The 20,882-nt window shown below is 44.7% G+C and overlaps 1 protein-coding gene across 2 annotated transcripts in view; it reads right to left on the bottom strand.

Moving 5' to 3' along the window:
• PAK4 (p21 (RAC1) activated kinase 4) overlaps positions 1-20,882 on the bottom strand; it is a 202,103-nt gene that overhangs the window by 81,883 nt on the left and 99,338 nt on the right. For both annotated transcript variants that reach the window (XM_069206912.1, XM_069206913.1), the window contains exons 3-5: positions 14,564-15,259; positions 8,567-9,016; positions 8,107-8,240 (exon numbers count right to left, since the gene is read on the bottom strand). In XM_069206912.1, the coding sequence (XP_069063013.1) occupies positions 8,107-8,240; positions 8,567-9,016; positions 14,564-15,259 (1,280 nt within the window). The remainder of the gene's footprint in view (positions 1-8,106; positions 8,241-8,566; positions 9,017-14,563; positions 15,260-20,882) is intronic.

The raw sequence follows: 20,882 nt of genomic DNA, 5'->3' as shown, positions 1-20,882 counted from the left end.
CAGTGAGGTGGTCAATGATGTCGTTTGGTTCCGCATTGGTAATTAGCGCTGGAAGTGATGCCCGTGGCACCTATGTAGGCACTAATGTCAGTTTCTTTTCACAACTTTCCACATCAGAAGAGTGGAGCCATGAAAAACACTAACCATTGAGGAAGTAGTTGAGGGGCCCTACGTCTAGGGTAGGATGACGGCCTATGTCCTTCTTAGGCAATACAAAATAGCTGGAATAGCAGTCACGACCTGCTTTTGGCGTCGGACCCTCTTTATGGCTCCCGTGGCCAAGAGAGTCACAACATCCTTGTGGAGAAGGGAAATATGATCCTCCATCAGCCTGTCTTGAGAGGGTAGCAAGGGGGGGGGGGGGGGGGGGGGGGGTAATTCAGAAAGGGAAGGGCATAGCCCTTTCAGACAAACCACAAAACCCACCTGTCAAGATGTTATGGACTGCAAGTGGGACAGGTAATGACGTATCCTGCCAATTGGGTGCCTGTGATATGAGGGTTTGGAGGCTGCAGCTGGGAGAGGGGTGGTGGACTGACCAGACTACTGGCTTGTAGCTACTGCACCTTTGGGCGTGCAGAGGCTGGGGAGTAAGGGCAGCATCGTGGCTGGGCAGGAAGTGGCACAGTTCTTAGCCCCTTCCATAGCTATGAAAGGGGGGGGAAAAAGCAGACTGGTGGTGGCGTGGGGCATAAGATAACCCCAAGGACCGGGTCGTAGACCAACTGTCCTTAAACCCTTTGAGTGCAGAGTCTGCTTTGTCTCTGAAGAGACAGGAGCCACCAAAGGGCATGTCCATCAAAGTGCCAGGCATGTTGCCTAATGGCCACCATCAACTAAATTGCTCTGCAGCGAGTCGGTTGTGTCGTGTCCACATCCAATTGTGTACTTTGCTGCATCTCTCCAATTTGCGACTGCTTGGGAGAGCATGGCCCGGGCCTCCTCTGGGACAGTAGGCATCATTTGCGCAACCGTATCCTACAGAGCATGAAAGTAGCGGCTCAAAAGGCATGCAGTGTTCACAGACCGCAATGCCAGGCTGGCGAAAGAAAACATCTTCTTATCAAGTGTTTCCAGCCTCTTGGATTCCCTATCTGGAGGAGCAGCAAGAGCCAGGTTTGACGTTGCAGGTGGAAGCCTAGACCACCAAATACCCAGGGGTGGGGTGCTGCGCTAAGAAACGTGGGTCTCCTGGTGTAGGAAGCTGGTCTGGTGTGTTGTGAGTACCTATGGTACTTACACCTTATACCAGGTCTGGGGTTCCCCTATTAGTGTAGTGTGGGCAGTGTCTAGAAGCCAGGCTCTTTAGGGGTAGCTGTGGATGAGCAGCCAAGGCTTATCTAGGAGACATGCAAAGCTGATGCAATACCACTGTAGTCACACAGTACTTACTCACATGAAAGAAAACACTCAGTGTTACAAAAAATAAAGGTACTTTAGTGATTACCAAAAAGTACTAGAGAGGCAACTCTCCAATCGGAGGTATGCAACAGAGATAGGCACAAATAGCAGTAGAAAACAGTGCAATAGCAATAGACAGTAGAAAGCCTAGGGGGAGCCCAAACCACCTACTAAAATAACTGAATGCGAATGCAGGACGGCCATCTAGGTAAGTGGAATCTGTAGGGGAGGAGCTAGGGGAACTAGGAAACCCCAAGGATAAGTACCACAGTGCCCCCTAGCGGCCAGGAAGGAAGGAGTAAAGTTACTGGATTTTTTCCCAAACCACCCAAAAGGACTAAAAAGAAGATAATGCAACACCCAGGCAAGACAGCAAGAAACCAGCAGTGGGTTCCTGAAGAGGAAGACCTGAAAAAGAAGGGGACCAAGTCCAGAAGTATCCAGCGGTGGCAGGAGCCACTACACACCCGTGAGTGGTTGCAGAAGTTGGTCGAGGGTAGGATGAAGACAGTCAGCAAAGCAGCCCTGGAGTAGGTGAAGAGTTCCTGGAGGATGCAGTCGACATCCCATGCTGGATGGAAGATTGCAGTCTGTCTGTGGGATGGAAAGGCCACCAACAAGCCCTGGCAAAGGCAAGAGTTGCGGTAAATGAAAAGTGCAGCCGGAAAACAAGCAGGAGAATCCACGCACAGACCAGGGACTTCTGGTAATCCCCGCGATCCACAGAAAGACTGTCCGCGCGCCGGAAAACGACTCACGACATTCCCCTGGCAGGATACCTGGGCCATGACAAGACCTTTGACAGGCTTAACACCCACTTTCATTGGCCCAGAATGAGTAAAGCCTCAGATAACTTCTGCAGAGCTTGCCCCACCTGCCAGGCTAGTGGGAAGGCAGGGAAACGGTTTAAAGCTCCCCTGCTCCCACTCCCAGTCGTTGGCACCCCCTTTGAAAGGGTGGGCATCGACTTTGTTGGTCCCTTGGACCCCAAAACTGCCTTGGGCAACAGGTTTATCCTGGTTTTGGTGGACCATGCCGCCCGCTATCCAGAGGCAATCCCTCTGAGAACAGTGACTGCACAGGTGGTGACCAGAGCCCTGTTGGGAATATTTACCCGTGTGGGATTCCCTAAGGAGGTCGTGTCTGACAGGGGCACAAACTTCATGTCTGCAAACATGAAGACCCTATGGGATGAGTGTGGGGTGACCTACCGGTTTACCACCCCTTATCATCCTCAAACCAATGGGCTTGTTGAGAGATTCAACCAGACCCTGAAAGGCATGATTGGTGACCTGACTGAGGCCATGAGGCGTAAGTGGGACGTCCTCTTACCCAGCCTGTTGTTTGCTTATAGAGAGGTGCCCCAGAAAGGGGTGGGGTTCAGCCCCTTTGAGCTTCTCTACGGTCACCCTGTCAGGGGACCCCTAAGTATTGTTAAGGAGGGCTGGGAGAAAGCTCCCCAGGCCCCTCCCCAGGATGTGGTCAGCTACATGCTGGCCCTCCGCAAATAAAACCCACCGCTTCTGGAAGCAGGCCCAGAGTAACCTCGAGGCCAGTCAAGAGGTGATGAAGGAGTGGTATGACCAGAAGGCCACTGTACTTGAGTTCTCACCTGGAGACAAAGTTTGGGTGATGGAGCCAGTAGAGCCCAGGGCTCTCCACCACCGCTGGACTGGCCCCTTTGAGATCAAGGAGCGTAAAGGGGAGGCCACTTACCTAGTGGACCTCAAGACCCCTAAGGGTCCAGGGTCCTCCATCACAACCGGCTCAAACCTCACTTTGAGAGGTCTGAGGTCAGTATGCTCCTAGTCACAGATGAGGGCATGGAAGAGGAGAGTGAACCTCTCCCCGACCTCCTCGCTGTTAAAGAAGGGGATGGGTCAGAAGGGGGTGTCATTCTCTCTGACTTCCTGACTCCAACCCAGTGAGGGGACTGCTATGAGCTGTTAGAGCTGTTCTCCCCCCTGTTCTCCCAAACTCCTGGACTAATCCACCTCTGTGTGCATGACATTGACACAGGTGACAGTTCCCCTGTAAAGAACAAAATTTACAGGTTGTTAGATAAGGTGAAGGCCATCATCAAGGAGGATGCCTTTTGTGTAGCTTACCTGGACAACATAACTGTCTACAGTTCCAGTTGGGAGGAACACCTGCTCCACCTCCAGGAGGTGCTTCAGGGTCTGCAACAGGCAGGCCTGACTATCAAGGCTAGTAAGTGCCAGATTGGGCAGGGTTCCGTGGTGTACTTGGGACACCTAGTAGGTGGTGGCAGGGTGCAGCCACTCCAGGTCAAGATTGGAACTATCAAGGCCTGGCAACCACCTAGAACACAGACTGAGGTGAGAGCCTTTTTGGGCCTCACTGGATACTACTGCAGGTTCGTCAAGAGCTATGGTACCATTGTGTCCCCCTTGACAGAACTCACTTCCAAGAAACAACCTAGGTTGGTGAATTGGACAGAGGCCTGTCAGAAAGCCTTTGATTCGCTGAAGGAAGCCATGTGCACGGCCCCCGTGCTCAAGGCCCCTGACTACTCCCAGGAATTTATTGTGCAGACAGACGCTTCAGAGCATGGCATAGGGGCTGTTCTAGCACAGCTGAATGAGGAGGGCTCAGACCAACCAGTAGCCTTTATTAGCAGAAGACTATTACCACGGGAAAAAAGGTGGAGTGCTATTGAGAGAGAAGCATTTGCTGTGGTCTGGGCACTGAAGAAGCTAAGACCCTACCTGTTTGGGACTCACTTCCGGGTTCAGACAGACCACAGGCCCCTCAGATGGCTCATGCAGATGAGGGGTGAGAATCCAAAACTCTTGACCACACCAATGCCGATCGATGGTCTCTCCAGATACTTCCGCCTTAGCGATGAGAGCTCCTAGGAGGTCGGGTAGCTCTCCCCACTTTCAGTTGGGGGGGGGGGACACATGTTAGACCTGACATGCCTTAGGGTGGTCACCCCTAACTTTTTGCCTGCCTCCCTCCACTTTTTGGACCCTGTTTTGCTGGCTTTTTAGACTCTGCGCACTTTACCACTGCTAACCAGTGCTAAAGTGAATATGCTCTCTCCCTTTTCAAACATGGTAACTTTGGATCATACCTGATTGGACTATTTAATTAACTTATAAGTCCATAGTAATGTGCACTATATGTGCCTAGGGCCTGTAGATTAAATGCTTCTAGTGGGCCTGCAGCACTGGTTGTGCCACCCACTTAAGTAGCCCCCTTAACCTTGTCTCAGGCTTGCCATTGCAAGGCCTGTGTGTGCAGTTTCACTGCCACTTCGACTTGGTATTTAAAAGTACTTGCCAAGCCTAGAACTCCCCTTTTTCTACACATAAGTCACCCCTAATGTGTGCCCTAGGTAACCCCTAGAGCAGGGTGCTGTGTGGGTAAAAGGCAGGACATGTACTTGTGTAGTTATATGTCCTGGTAGTGTAAAACTCCTAAATTCGTTTTTACACTACTGTGAGGCCTGCTCCCTTCATAGGCTAACATTGGGGCTGCCCTCATACATTGTTGAAGTGGCAGCTGCTGATCTGAAAGGAGCAGGAAGGTCATATTTAGTATGGCCAGAATGGTAATACAAAATCCTGCTGACTAGTGAAGTCGGATTTATTATTACTATTCTAGAAATGCCACTTTTAGAAAGTGAGCATTTCTTTGCACTTATATCTTTCTGTGCCTTACAATCCACGTCTGGCTGGGCTTGGTTGACAGCTCCTTGTGCATTCACTCAGACACACCCCAAACACAGGGTACTCAGCCTCACTTGCATACATCTGCATTTTGAATGGGTCTTCCTGGGCTGGGAGGGTGGAGGGCCTGCTCTCACACAAAGGACTGCCACACCCCCTTCTGGTACCCTGGCAGACAGGATTGAACTGAAAGGGAACCTGGTGCACTTCTTAGCCACTCTTTGAAGTCTCCCCACTTCAAAGGCACATTTGGGTATAAAACAGGGCCTCTGCCCTAACTCATCAGACACTTGCTAGAGAAGAAACCTGAACCAGAAACTACATCCTCCCAAGAAGAACTGCCTGGCTGCTCAAAGGACTCACCTGTCTGCTTTCTACAAAGGACTGCTGCGTTGCTGTTGGCCTGCTGCGTTGCTGAACTCTTGTCTGGCTGTGAAAGTGCTCTCCAAGGGCTTGGATAGAGCTTGCCTCCTGTTCCCTGAAGTCTCAGGACCAAAATTACTTCTCTTTTTTCACTTGGACGCTCCGCGCGCCAAAATTTTCAACACACAGCTTGTTCCGCGGTGAGAAAAACGCCGCACACCGACGCTGATCGACGCAATGCCTTCGGGACGACCGGAACTTCGACGCACGGCCTCGCAAGGACAACGTCGCTCGACCTCCAGAGGAGAAATCGACGCGACGCCTGCCGTGAGAGCAAAGCTTCGACGCGCAGCCCCGCAGAACGACACGCAGCCGTAAAACAAGCAGGAGAATCCACGCACAGACCCGGGACATCTGGTAATCCCCGCGATCCACAGAAAGAGAATGTCCGCACGCCAGAAAACGATGCACGACTTCCCCGCGTGAAAAATAACGACGCAAGTCCGTGTGTGCTGAGGAGAAATCGACACACACACCATTTTTCCACGTATCTCTTCTTCTGCGGCCCTCTGAGGAGATTTTCCACTCCAAACCAGGTACTTTGTGCTTGAAAGAGACTTTGTTTGCTTTTTAAAGACTTAAGACACTTTATATCACTTTTCAGTGATACCTCTACAAAGTCACACTGCAACTTTATTCGTGTTGACCTACAATTATCCCGATAAATATTATATATTTTTCTAAACACTGTGTGGTGTATTTTTGTGGTGCTATATGGTGGTATTGTATGATTTATTGCACAAATACTTTACACATTGCCTTCTAAGTTAAGCCTGACTGCTCGTGCCAAGCTACCAGAGGGTGGACACAGGCTAATTTTGGATTGTGTGTGACTTACCCTGACTAGAGTGAGGGTTCTTGCTTGGACAGAGGGTAACCTGACTGCCAACCAAAAAACCCATTTCTAACAGATGTCCTCTACAAAAATGAGCTTGAGAGTACGGCAGGGTTCATCTTCAGAATCAGTGGGAGGATACTTTACGGGCATCACTAGGGTAGAGTAAAAAACAGAGCGGAGAGATTTCCATCATATACTAGGAGGAAGTCCAACTGAGAAGATCTCTGCTGACTTAGGAGGCTAAAAAGACCACACTAGATGGTAACTGGTGATTTACTAAAAGCCTTGGTTATAAACTCATCACATTGGTCCGTAAATCAGGCCATAAATATGATTGAATTTAATTTGCTGCACCCCAATACGCTTTTCCAAGGGTATAATGGTAGGAAGGAGTCAACTGGAACACCACAAATATGTTAAGAATAACCACCAAACCCTCTGGAAGCATAAACTGTAATCATACTCTACAAAGACATGAAGGTGAACACTGGCAATTCTGCCCACATAGTTGACAGTACCCCAAAAATCTGGAAGGACTTCTGCAACAACGCAAAAAATTAACTGAGGTGTAAAGCTTTTGCAGCCTTGAGGCAGTGGGGCATCCAGGGTATGTGGGATCCTTTAGGTCAGAACATGCTACCGGTGAATTGTTTCAAATGTTAGACTAGGGACCTGGATAAGAGCCCTTAGCAGCTGATTCAGGATACTGGGGCTTACATTCTCAATCAGTACCACCTCCTCATGTCTGTCTTGATTGAATCTTTTTTGTGCTTTTTGGTACAAGAAGGAAATGGCCACATTATGATCATTCATTCAAAACAGAAGCTTCCCAAAGTATCCAGCACTCTAAGAAAAGGAAAAAGAGCATTCTCTTCCTTACTCTGTAGCAGATGTATTAAGAGGGAACCCAATGGGAAACTTGAGAACCGACCTTGGTGTCAAAATACAAAGAAAATCAGAAAAGTGCAAGAATAAAGACAGGGCTGAGGCATCAACACTTTGCCTCGGTCCTTAAAGCAATCAGGCAAGGAAAACAAGGAGAACATTCCACCCATGTTATGGGGCTACTGCAACTGACACGGCTTTCAATTTCACCAGGTCAGCAGAAGAACAGAGTGAAGCTCCAAAGGGACATTACAAGGAAGAAGGAACATCACTTGGTGATGCAGATAAACAGTTTATGCACTGTTTGTGATAGCTTTAACACCTTGTAGTTGGACCACAATGTGGGAAAGGGAAGAATAATAGTACATAGCAGGAGTTAAAGGAGTATTACAGTTCTGCATGACCGATGTGTTGTAATAGTGAAAACAAATCCTATTGCAGAATTAAAGATCTCCCCGAAATGACTTTGTGTGTTAAAATAACATCAATCACTGTAAAGCACTATAGAATGTTGCCCATAAGAATATTTTGCTCCCAGACATCCTCTTCTCTAGATGTGAGTGTTTAAGAGGGAGTCACTCCTGGCCTCTTAGAACCTTGTCAGAAAGGAGAATACTGATGTGTTACTTGGTGTGTTGTACTGGTGGAAACCTAGTCCTATCATTACATGGATAATTGCACAGATGTGGTCCGTGATGTGCTACAAAAGCAGACCTGCGCCGATCTGAGAAGGAATTAACTCTTGGATTTTACCCACTGTGATTTACAAGGGTGGAGGTCCACGATGGCATGTAGAGTCTTCATGACATCACAGTACTACAGAATTAAAAAAATTGAATTTTATCAGAGAAATTAGGACATTACCTGGTATGTGTAACAATATCAGTCAAGGCACCTCCTTCAAGGAACTCCATCACTACCCAAAGCTCATCCCCAACAAGGTAGCTGTTATACATTTCCACCACATTCTCCTGCTGATAATCTCTCATGATTACAACCTGAAACGCAGACATAAGACCGATGTGAACAGTGCTTGGAGCACAGGAATTCTGTGCATGTATAGAAGCATGTGAAATGGAGCAGCAAACCAAAAAAATGACTATCATAAGCTACGCAGTGGGAGGTCTAACAGTTTTGTGGCATCTTCTTAGTAGAACATGCTGTAGCATGGGCAAATAAAACTCCAACTGAGAGTGTGATAGATCTACACAACAATCAGGGCATGATGCCAGGGGCAGACCAGTATGTCAGTACAACCTAAAGTCCTATAAAACAGAGGACTAGTTATGCTCTCAAAGAGCTATAAAGAGGGAGCAACTCTTACCTCATTGAAGAGCAGCTCTCGCCTCTGCTGCTTTCGTAAATCCATTTTCTTCACTGCCACTAACTTCCCGCTTTGTTTGACAGTGGCAATACAGACAATCCCTGTGGACCCCTCTCCAATTTTAATGAAGTTGTCTAGATAACTCCGAGGATCCCCGGGATCCACCACTTTTTGCAGGGCAGTGCGGAACTGCTCATGTGACACACGCTGTGGCTCACGTTGAGGGGACCGTGGTGGTGGAGGCACCTGTGTGGGTGGGGAGAAAGGAGTCTGAGAATTTGAGGGGCCAATGCGCGTTAAGTGAGGGTCAGAGGCATGAGGTGACAGCCCAGGGTGTGGTTGGTCTGGGTTCTTGGTCCTAGTCTGTCCTTGCTGAATCCTGGATGAGCTGCTTTTGCCAGTCACAGGTCCATTGGGAATGTCTTGGGGATTTCCTGGCCGATGATCCATCTGGGAAGGAACAAAAATTGCGGAATTAGCTGCAAATGAGCAAAAATCTCAAGGATGGACACCAAAATGTCTATATTTCAACATGGAGAAGCAGAGGCACTCTACTATTCAATGTATCTGATGGAGCTAAGATACACTACTGATTGATTACTTTGAACTATCACTGGAAGGAGCCATCTTAGTAGCTAACCTTTGAAGCCAAGGCATTAAGGAGTGCTTTACTTTCTTATCAGTCAGACCTAGCACTGGGGCAGATGCCAGCAATCATGTGTCCTTCTGCATATTCTGCTCTGTTCCACATCATTGCGCTCACTCTCAGAAGTTGATGCCTTTCTTTAAACAGACTTTAGAAAAAAGGAACAGGGACATATACAGTGGGTTTTGTAGTGGGCACCAAACTACAGTCACTACAATGGTGACTTTTTTTATGTTCTTACATCTTACTTACTATCGCCCTTTCGCGATGTATTGGGAGAAATTACCAAGCAAGACAAAGGATGAAAGATGCAAATTATACAACTCAAGAAAAAAGGCTACACAATCTGCATAGCAACATCACACACTAATGTGGATAAACGTTTGCTGAAGAGGGGCATTAACTTTGCTGGAATAAGTATGAGAACTGTGTGCTAGGTGTGTCCCTTGAATTTTGTAATAGTGGGAACCCCAAGTGACTATCATGAAAGTGGTCTGACGTCTTAGGTGAGGATAGTTGCAACCCTCATGATGCACACTATCATCTGCCAGGTGTCTAAGCGCTGATAAGTGTTAATTACTATACAACTAATAAATGGAACTCATTCATCTGCTAAAGGATGATCGCCTGAGCTGACTCTCCAGTATTCACACCTGTGAACTTCAGCTATCACACAGCCCACCCACTACAACAAATTCATTAGCCCTATGAGACATCTTACTGACTTTTCCAATATGCAATCTGAAACTATAGAAAGTCAAGATTGCAAAAATATTTTACTGGGAGGCAAGACTGAGGTATGGTAAGGTAATGGAGATTTGGATCTGGTAGGAGGGGGGGGAACAGGGCAAGCTAAGAAAACAAATGCATGAATATACTCCGCTTTTATGTTGCACCAGCAAATAATCAACCTCAATCCTCCAACAAAACCATCAGAACAGACATATATAGGGCCGAATGGTTACATTAAGAATGCTTTTAGCCTCAGGCCCACTAGACAATGAAAGAATAGTTCTCTTCCTGGTCCCCCAATAATTACTAGTCCTCAGTGAATCTGTATTTATTTACTTACAAACATGCAGCATGACAATTCGACCATGAATGCGCAATAGATGTCAAGCCACAGTACATAACTAGTTAGATAAAGAGGGAGATGGGTGTTTTTGAACAAGCCATATTGCGATGAAATGACAGCAAGATAGAGAAAACAACAATAATGCAAGTCATTCTTCTTTTGCTCCAGGCTCCTATGACAGTATTTCAGGGCAGTTTTAAAACACAGTGAGTGTAGGACACGCCTTGAATATGGGGACAATGAAGGTGGCAATAAAGTAGAGAGATCGGAATCTACAAGCTGTAGAATGTGGTATTGCCAAGGGAGTCTGGCGATAAACTGTAGGTCGTGTGGTGCAGAATGATCAATGATATCTCCAGGGCTCCCTTTTTAGCTGAGCTATCAGCCTTCCAAGCAAAAAGGAGGTTTGGGTGTGTGCCTTGCCTCATTGAACTGCTGGCAAAGTTAAGAACCTTGCCCATTAGGGAGGGGCAGTACTCAGGGAGGCCTGAGGGCTGGTTGTTGCAGTAATCTAATTTACTAAGTACCAGTGATTTAATTAGTGTCTTGGCAGTATGGAACAAGGGACAGGTCCGATAATTATTACATGCTAATACAAAGATGTGGTGGGGTACTCCAAATGACTGGTAGTGTTGAAGAGAACTTCCAATTTTCTGGCCTATTTAGGGATGGTTGAGATGTCCAGAGGAAAGTAGACAGTTACTATAGAGGAAGGAAAGTAAAAGGATGCCAGTTTTGAAGACGTTCAACGTGAGGGACCAGCCACTATCAGTACGGCAGTTGGATAGCAGTGCGGCAGTTAGAGATAAATGAATTGCAGTAGAGAAAGGGAGGAAAAGAAAAATGATGGGGTGTCCAAATATTCTTCCACTGCAACAAAAAGTATTTCGGTTTTGGAAGCAGTGAGTTGAACAGCATGGGCGATTGATAGTTTAAGCTTTGTTTTGCAGAGGATTTTGCATAAACCCCTGAGACAATGTGGAGCTCACGGTGTGCACAGGAAGAAGTTAAAAAGTAACAGTTACAGGGAACTGGAAGGACTGGACGACAGCGAGTGGGAGGAGGCTCTTGAATCCCCTAGAGAAGTGGTCATACGATCTGGGTTTGGACTGGTCCAATTAAAAATCCTGCATTGCTCCTACTATGCCCACACGGCCATGGTAAAGTTGGGGGGAGTGGTAGGGGCCCATGCTGTTTGAGGGAATGTGGTTAGATCTGCATTTTTTTCCTTATCTTGTGGGAAAGCCCAGCTCTAGAGGAGTTCTGGTCTGCAGTGATGAATTGCATGGGTAGGTGTGTGGTAGAGACAGGACTGTCTCTGCAAAATGGTGTGCATTAAATATCTGGGGCGAAACAAACGCAGGCTGTTCACAGCACATATGGAGGACATTGGGACTGGCTGCAGCTAACAGAAACATAGCGAAGGCATGGGGCACAGAGCGGCTCACAGAACTTGAGACCTGGAAAAGAGACATGGACTCGTGTATGATGGCAGAGAGGGTTGTGTATGAAAGTAGAAGCTGTCCCCCAAAATGTGGTAATATCTGAAAAGACTAGAATGCATATACAGGCTCATTATGTGACAACGTGGACTACACTGGTAATTGAGTTGCATCCATGGATGACTACAAGGACACCAAACAATGAGATGTATTAACATGGTGGTGGTGGGGGGCGGGGGGAGCCGGAAATGGTGACTCAGACATGTGTAATGTTTGACAGTGCATACCTGCTGATGTTCTAGCCAAAACGTTAGTAAAAAATACACTTTTTAATGAAAAAATAACAGTGACAGGGATAATCCCTGAGGCTCACAAAAGAATTGGTTACTTTGGAAAAATATGGGCCAAATGTAGCTTGTTGGTTCAATCCAGCAGGAAGAAATGAACTAGCTAATGGTGGCGGGGAAAGTCTATGTCATGGAGGTCAAGCGATTTAATAAAATGCTATACTCGACCATGTAAATGTATGTAAACGACTGGCATATTTCTACAGTTGAATCCTAATCGTAGCTGGAACCTATGAAGTGTTAAGACTGGAGATTTTACAGGGCTTCTTGGTGGATCTCATGGTGACTGATACTTCTCATCTACTAGCATCTAAGAAATCCACTCAGGTCAGTTTTATTTTCCTGGAGCAGATGTACTGGGTAGCTATTTGTACTGGCAACTCAAGCCTTAGTCTTTCTCTGAGGAGTGGGTTAATCTACATGCAATAAAGCCGAAATTACCAGAGCCAGCTCTGGTTCCTTGGACTCACTCATTTTTATTACTTCAGTGCCTCTATAAGGCAGTGGAGAAGCTGGGTCCCTGCAGCTCAGTGGTAGGCGACAGTCGCAGTCTAAAACACTAGCCTTCATGAATCTTCGGGTTCAGCAAGGTATGTGTCGCAGTGTGGCTATTATAAAGCTGGACGAGCTTCTGGTAAATGATACTGTTGCCTCCATTCAGACAGACATGGGAATGGTACCTGATGTAAACAAGTTGCTCAGTTGCAGGGGGGTTCGGGAAAGTACAGACCAGGCTGCGTTAACACTAGTCATTTTGTAAGAGTCAATGGGGTGGATAAGGCATCCGATTACTCAGTTCATGTCTGCCAATTCTAGAACTGTACTTAGTATGATGTGTCTTCTCTATAAGCAGAAGTGAAGATAATACATTACAATGAATAAACTAAACATTCTCCATGTGCACTACATCCAGTTCTGGAATGAGTGCTTTGCAATGTCTAAACAGGAAGTTTAAGATGAAAAAGATTGCAATAATTAGGGATAATGAGTTTGAGGATCCATATCAGACCTATGCAGGGCTAAACAGTCTTGAATCCTGGCCACTGCAGGATAAACTTTCCACTGAGGAAAAACCCTGAAAAGGGAAAGCAAACTGTAAGAAAGGGTAACACTATCTTTAAGTAGGAGGTCAACAACAGGCTCAGATCAAAATGGAAATTGGACAGCACAAATCAAGCTCATCTTTGTCAACTAGAAAAATATATTTAGACAAGGTACACATAAAATAAGCTCCAGATAGTACCATCAGTGCACAGAAAGTTGCAAATGCCCTGCCCCTTTTGTAGATTTCACACAAAATTTTGGAAGTGTACATGAGGTGGCATTTTCCAGAGACAGTGGTTAAGAAGGGGTGGGACATAAAATTAAAGTGGACAGGAGCAGAAAAGGGGCATTGGGTCAGCAAACAGAGCAAGTGTAAATCGGTTGGCACTGTTGCCTGGGTAAATAAGACATCTGTAACAATATGCCACTGCATCTCTTTAGTTTATGTTTTCTTGTGTAAGCACAACCAAACCCCTGTATGAACATCTGACTTTCAGAGAATATTTTAATTATGAAGTGTTTTTTTTTTTTTTTTTTTTAACTACGCAAATATACATAAACACCTATTACTTCAATATACAGTTGGAATTATTTTTTAAGGCTTTATAGAACCACAGTATTATTTTGCTGGTAATCTGATCTGTGACACTGTCTCAGGTACCCACGCCTGCCTTATTCTTTGAGTGTTGGAACGGAGATGGACATGGAGAGCTAGAATCGGAGCACATGATAAAGAGCTTGAGAACAAGCACAAGGCAAGTGGCATGCATATGAGACATCTGTAGCAGGGACATGAATTAGTAATATTTGGTGCTTAAGAGGGTCATCAACACTAAATACTACTGGTACACAGGCCGTGTCAGTGTTTTAAGTCCTAAAGAAGCAGACATACCTTTAACAGACCTTTGGCATCAGAGACAGCTGTTTGTAGTGATAGAAGTCTACTTATCAGTAAGGCTGGGAAAGACTCCTGCTGCGTCTTCTATCCATCAGAGATGTATATTATTAATAAAAGTCAGATTATCTTCAGATAGTATCAAATACCACAGGTTTAACCATTTATTTCTAAAAACCTGCCAATCAGAACTCAGAGCCATTACTAAGGAGAAAAGGGTCCAAGCACTGAACGCAAACAACTTTCTTCAGAGAAGGGTCTTAAGTATACATATCAGTAAGGATTTCATCATTCAGAATTAAGAAATCCCAAATTAAAACAAGATAATGTACCTGGGGCAGCGATCCCACAGATACCTGGGACAGCAACACACTTGCCCCAACTTGAGGTCTGAATGTCTATATACACGCGGAGTTATCTGCCTGTGCGTACGGATAAGAGGGAGCAAAGCTCTAGCTTCAACTCTCTGATACAATGATCACTAGTATATGGAAGATTTTCGCAGACCTCTTCGTGATATTCTCCCTCATCTAAGCTTATTATATTACCTGGGGCAGAGTTCCCCGGATAGGGTCAGTCTCTGCACGTGGATATGTGTTGAAGGGGCGTCCAGTTTGCTGTGTGGCCTTCATCACTCCATCACTGACAGGTATGTTAGGTGTTCGGATATTGGGCCCAGAGAGTGGTCGTTTCTCCCGTGGGGACTGAGGACTCGGCACTCCAGTATATGTGGACTTTGGTCTCTTATCAGAACTGTCATTTTTCTCCCTCCGTACCACACGGTCCAGGGGCTCATCATATCCCTGGTCAGCCAAAAGTTCTCTCCTTCCATCAGACCGGTCATGAGGTCTTGTTCGGTTATCAGAAGGTTTCTGGTAGTCTGGTGGAGGCAGACGGAGAGGATGAGGTTTAGCACTCGGCTCTTGTCCTCGAGGCTGTTGTGGGTGAGGACGCAGCTCTTCACGAGGCCGCTCCCTATCAGAGTGCTGCGATTCAGGCCTTGCTCCATGTCGGCCTCTATCACCCCGATCCCTGTGCTCTTTGCTCCTTCCTCCATCCTCATGGTGGCGGGCCCTGGACACATCATTCAAGCCATTCTCTTGTGGCATCAGATCTCGCCGAGGATGAGCTGGGGGGCTATCTCTCCGAAGAGAGTTGGAGCGAGTAACGGACATGTTTTCAAACTCATCTAGCAGCCAAGTCAATGAGCCATCCCGTGCCAACTTGTTCCCTCGCACGATGGTCTGCAAAATAAACACACAAAAAATGTAAAAAATGAGAGAGAAATAAAATTACATAAGTAAATAACTTTCAGTCTGGATAAAGGTTACTAACTCTGCAGAAGCGAAAAAGACATAATTATAACAACATTACAGAGTATATCAATCCCTATAATTATTAATTATAGATTTTATTAGCAGGTTTATGTAAAGCAATGGAGATCCAATTTGTCACACAGCTAGTTGAACAATATTAAGTTACAAGGTCATTAGAACAAGTTAAAAGCTAACGAATTATGGACCACATACTGAATAAACTTATATGTGCAATAAGGGTATTTCTCGTAGCAAACAAATCAATTTGCAGGGAAACTTTCTTTGAAAACGGCACACAACCATCTAATTCTCATTTGCGAATGCCTTAAAAATCCATGAAGAGAGTGTTTATGCTTACTATGCAACAACCCTCCTCTCCTGGCACGTGTTCAGCAATTATTAGAATGACTCTCCTGTTTAGCAGAGCTATAGACACGTACTTAAGCCATGTGGCACTTGACCTAGTTTTCAACTGTTTGCTCAGAGGGTTGAATGTTAACAGAACAAATTTCTATCACCCTTTCATGGCAGAGATTCCTGGAAAACTTGAAATGCTTCAAGTAAAAAACTGTTAGCACTGCTGTGTAAAATTCTACCCTGAAGAACCAACTGACCCATCACTGCCATATCCATAGTAAGCGTTCTCCATACTGTTATGGATTCATCACCCGAACGGTAACCAAGAGAGTGGGTGTAGCACCACTTCAAAAACTAGACTTTCATTGAAATGGAGACACCAATTGGACTGAGGTGTGTGGCATAAAAGGGCAAGCTGGCTATATCAGAAGGATCTGGTGTCACTTGACGCATGCATTAAGTACCATTTTACTCACTTGCTTTCTTCTTGTGCTCTTCAGAGAGATGCAAGATCTCATCTACGTCTTTCAAAGGATGGTCTCTGTAACGTCATGGTAACACAGTAGAAATAGCCATGTGCTAAGAGATTACATGTTTAAGTGCCATCTTTTGCGCTTCAGCATTTCTTCACTTTCCATTTCTTGCACAACAGATCGTGGGCCTCAGGTCAGGGGCACAGGAGTGTTTGGAAAACCCCAGATTAGCTCAGCTGCAGAATTGTGGATCAGGTCATGATGATCGGCAGGTTATAGTTAAGGAGGGTAGTGGTGAAAGAACTGAGTGGTGCAGATTTAGCAATCTGCAATCAAGAAATAGAAGGATTAATAAATGGAGCAAGGAGGGTGGTGTGAGAACCGATTGTAGTATATTGGCAAGATTGTGTTGAAGACTGTTAAAATGAAGCCACTGCATTTAAGCTGATAAGTAGGCTAGTTGGGTATTTGTTCCATCTATCTGGACTGATATCCAATAAAGGTTGTAGGAAGTGAAAGTGTGAACACCAAAAAAAAGAGCAGATTGCGGTTTAGAAGGTGATGTTGAATTGAAGGAGTGACCGGATTTGTGAGAGGTGTCTGTCTAGGTTTTCAATAATCAAGGCTCTGCTTTCTCAACTCTTCACCATGGCATTTGTTCATCTGAACAAACACACAACATCCAGACAGAGCATGCAGGGATGCTTTTTGATTGATGTGGACATACACCTTTAGGATAACCTACCTTCATCCCTCTCAAGGTATAGTTAACCAGTGTAATTTGAAAAAAAGTATCTGAAAACCAATTTATTATAGGAACAGGACATTATTCAGTCTGCTAGATACTATGCTGGTATGTTTCTTGCACTGGGCTAGGATGCCTTAATTGAGAAAGCCTCGCATTGCACAAGAACCATCTAAAGTAACACAGCATAGTCCCAAGTACAAGTGGAAAACGTCTATTCAGCCTGATGCCCACACATCCACCATAGAAGGAGAAACTGGGTGAGTGAGAAATAGTGTCCTAATGTTGTTACAGGGTGTCACGGAGAAGATTCCCATTTCAGATACAGCTGAGAAGGGTGGTGGGGAAAGGAGTGAGTTAAAAATGGTCCTACCTGAAGAGAACAAGGTTTGATTTCAGAGGAGCACAGTGGAAGCAGGTATTTGTGCATGCTCATTCCCAAGCTCCGAGTACTAGGATTTGTGACACACACATCCCGATCCAGTTTCTCCATAACTAAAGCCGATCAAACAGACCTACAGTGGTCAGGTTCTCCTCGCCACCTTCTTTTTACCTGTTAAGGTGGCATAGTACACTTGCTTAGATTGGTGTACTGTCTGACCTCTGTCTTTGTTTCCTACCACTGCTATCTTCTACCTAGCTATCATGCACCATAAAATGACCTAAAAGGGAGCATAGTCTTGTCTCTAGCCATGCTGAGCACAGGTGAGAGAGCAAGATGGGAGAGAGTTGAGGTACTATAAACCCAGGATGCAGAAGTTATACAACAATGAATGATGCAGGGAGTTGGTACAGAGAGCCATTTGCAAGCCCAATCTGCCAGTATTTGGGTAGGGCGTGAAGAAGAGATTGGTGTTCCGAGGACAGAGCCTTTGTTTTTACTTGACCAACTACTGCACTTCTTTTCTGCACCACTCTTTGTTTCCATTTGGAATGGTGTATTGATGGACAAGGTGGAAAAGCAATCTGAATAGAGGTACAGAGTGCAGTTTCAAGGTGTCAAATGTCAAGTTGTCCCATATTTTTATTCTGCAGCTTTGTAAAGAGCTACGTGTAACCTTTGGATATTTCAGACAAATGCTGATGGACAAAGCATTGGATTATTGACTTGAAAGGGGAAGCTAGAGTGCAGCCATCATAAGGAAACGTGGTCTGATTTTCCTTTATCACTTCTTCCCCGAGCTCCTACTGAGACTACATCAGGCGAAGGCAGTCTTAATCAGATCGGTGTGCAGGCTTTTTCTGAATCACAGATGGCTAGGGTCTGTTCTAAGAGTATAATTCAGTTCATTGGACAGCTTGAGACCCTATACTCCAAGGGATAACCCTCCAGGTTTCATCCGTTTAAAATGGCACTGTGTTAGAAGGTTTCCTGTAGATGAGAGTACAAATGTGACGATTGTGATGTGGAGCAAGTTTTGGGAGGTATTCCGATTCTTTGCTCCGTGTTTTCTGTGTGGTACATGGTTGTGAACTAAGACTGGAGGGTCATATGAATGAATGCACCTAAGGTGGATTCTAATCCTCGTAGCGACAGGACCTAGTTTTTGTTCCATTGAGTCAATAGAAATTCTTACATCCAGTAGAAAAAAATGGGTCAAAAGTCATGATGCTAGTCTGTTTCAATGGCTTGCTTGGCAGCTAGAAATGAATGAGTGTCTTTAGCGTTGTAGAGTGACGTGATACAACTCAAAGAGCTGTGCTAGAGAATGCACTTCAACATTAACCAGCAAACATGACAAGGAATACCTCTTATATCACAGCAAGTGATGATGAATCTAGAAACCCAAGAAGGAATACTTTGTTTCAGTTGGAGACGAAAGATCAAATCCAGTTTAATGTGTGCCACTCCACTCCAGGCCAATCTGTAAACCTACTCAGCAATACAGACAAGTAATATAGAGTAAATGATCATCACATAAACCTCACTATCAATGGGGCACTACAGCAAGAACCAAAATTATTATAGCCAAAATGATTATGGCAGACAATTCAGGTCATAAAGCGTCAAAACGTCCAGAGACCTTGGAACCCCTGAAGGGTTTACTGGTATTATGGCATCTTTGTTCAGAAGACAAGAGAAGGGGGAAAATGCCCAGATAAACATAACTTTGCTTAAGAGCAAGGAACAGCAGAAAATCCGTGCTCACGAGCTGAACCATACATATCTCAAATCAAGAGGAAATCATAAAAGGGAGAGGCTGCATACAGAGATGTCAAGCTGAAGTCAAATACCTGGGGAGACACCGAGATCCCCCTTCTAGTAAAAACTTGCTCTACTCGCACAGGGAGAAAGACACTTGTGACACTTAAACCTATGGTGACAGCTAATGGCAGAACTAAAAAAAAAAAAAGACAGGTGCAGTAATGAGCCACCAACAGAAACAAAACTCAAAGCTAAAGAAATAGACTGATAATCTTCACTGTTGAAAGGATAGGCACAAGATTAAAAAAAAAAAAAGGTCAGACCAGCCACTGGCCCCAGAAATACTGCATCACTTATATTGTACCTATATCACTGGGGGGGGGGGGGGGGGGGGACAAAAAAAAAACACTAGAAGATATATATATATATATATATATAAAAAAAAAACGTAAGGTTTGCCAAACGGGGGTGGGAACTGAAATATATACACAATGTAATCTAATGCACTAAAATTCAACACTGATGAACATCTATATCGGAAAACAATGTAGGTGGCAACCCAAATACATTTTGAGGAATTAAGTCCCTGTATGCCTTTAGTCGAAGTTGAGAGCAGACAGACTGAGATCGAAGAACATACAAACTACATGGGGAATGCGTTTGGATACGTAATATAACAAACACAGCACAGGCTACGTCAAACTGGCCTTTGCCGGAGTAATCTAATATTTCATGGGTGTCAAAAAAGACCTACAAAACAGAGTTTAACTTTGAAGCCGTTCTAGTTCCACAGAGGATGCAGAGGTAAGTCATTTAACTAATTCCATGTTTACATCTATTGTTGGATTTAGTCAGTATTTGTAGATACACACGCTGCCCGGCGAGTGTAAGGTAACTGAATCTCTTAAAAGCATGTTTAAAACTCACATAATTTCAAAATCTCCCAGCAGAAACATGCTCACGAAAATGAAACATAATGCCAACCAATAATATCTTGATGACGCATGACCGCGTGTGGAATAGGATCTTCGAAATGGTGCAATACAGACTTTATGTACTTATACTAAATTATATGGAACCAATCTAGCATTCACCCCTTACAATGTTTTTCTTTCTTCACGCCTTCCTTCCCAAACATTGACAGCACAAAGCACCTAAACAGTAATACCCAGAACCACACATGAAAGCTACCACTTGCAAGATTTACTTTCTCATTACCTTTAGAAAGGTTTGCCCGTCGATAATTGCATAAATGTATCCATTTTCAGTTTTCCCTGTAAAAAGACGATGAAAAAAACGCAAAAGTGTCCCCCAATCAAAATGCTCATTCAAGTGATTTAACTGAGTCATGTGACCTTCTTCCTGGAATTCATCATAGTATTATTGTCAAACTTCTAGTAAAGTCTTTATAAAATACCAATAATTAAGTGAAGATGGGTTAACTTAAGAAGACCAGCAGTTTTTATTTAGGACAATGAACTTTCAGAAAAAGTAAACACGATTTCAAGTGAAAGCAGATGAATGAAAAAGGAGTAGGGCTTTACATTCCAAAAGTTAAGATTAGCGATACGAGACAACTTTCTTGCTGATCGCGCAGGTAGGGGATTATTATTATTACTGAGCAAATATCTACTTTAAGTTCAGCAAAATTAATTAATATTACCATGACGCTTTAAGAATACTATGATGAATGGTTCTTTGCACACCCGCTCGAATTAACGAAAACAAAAAAAAAAGAAGCAGATGGCACACTTTTAAAAGTATGCTTCATCAAGTAGATCAGTTAACAAGCATTGGCAAAGCAGTATGAGTATGTATTAGCCCTGATGT

Source organism: Pleurodeles waltl, chromosome 9, assembly GCF_031143425.1.
Source record: "Pleurodeles waltl isolate 20211129_DDA chromosome 9, aPleWal1.hap1.20221129, whole genome shotgun sequence".
Lineage (NCBI taxonomy): Eukaryota > Metazoa > Chordata > Amphibia > Caudata > Salamandridae > Pleurodeles > Pleurodeles waltl.
This window is presented reverse-complemented; position numbering and strand designations above follow the sequence as displayed.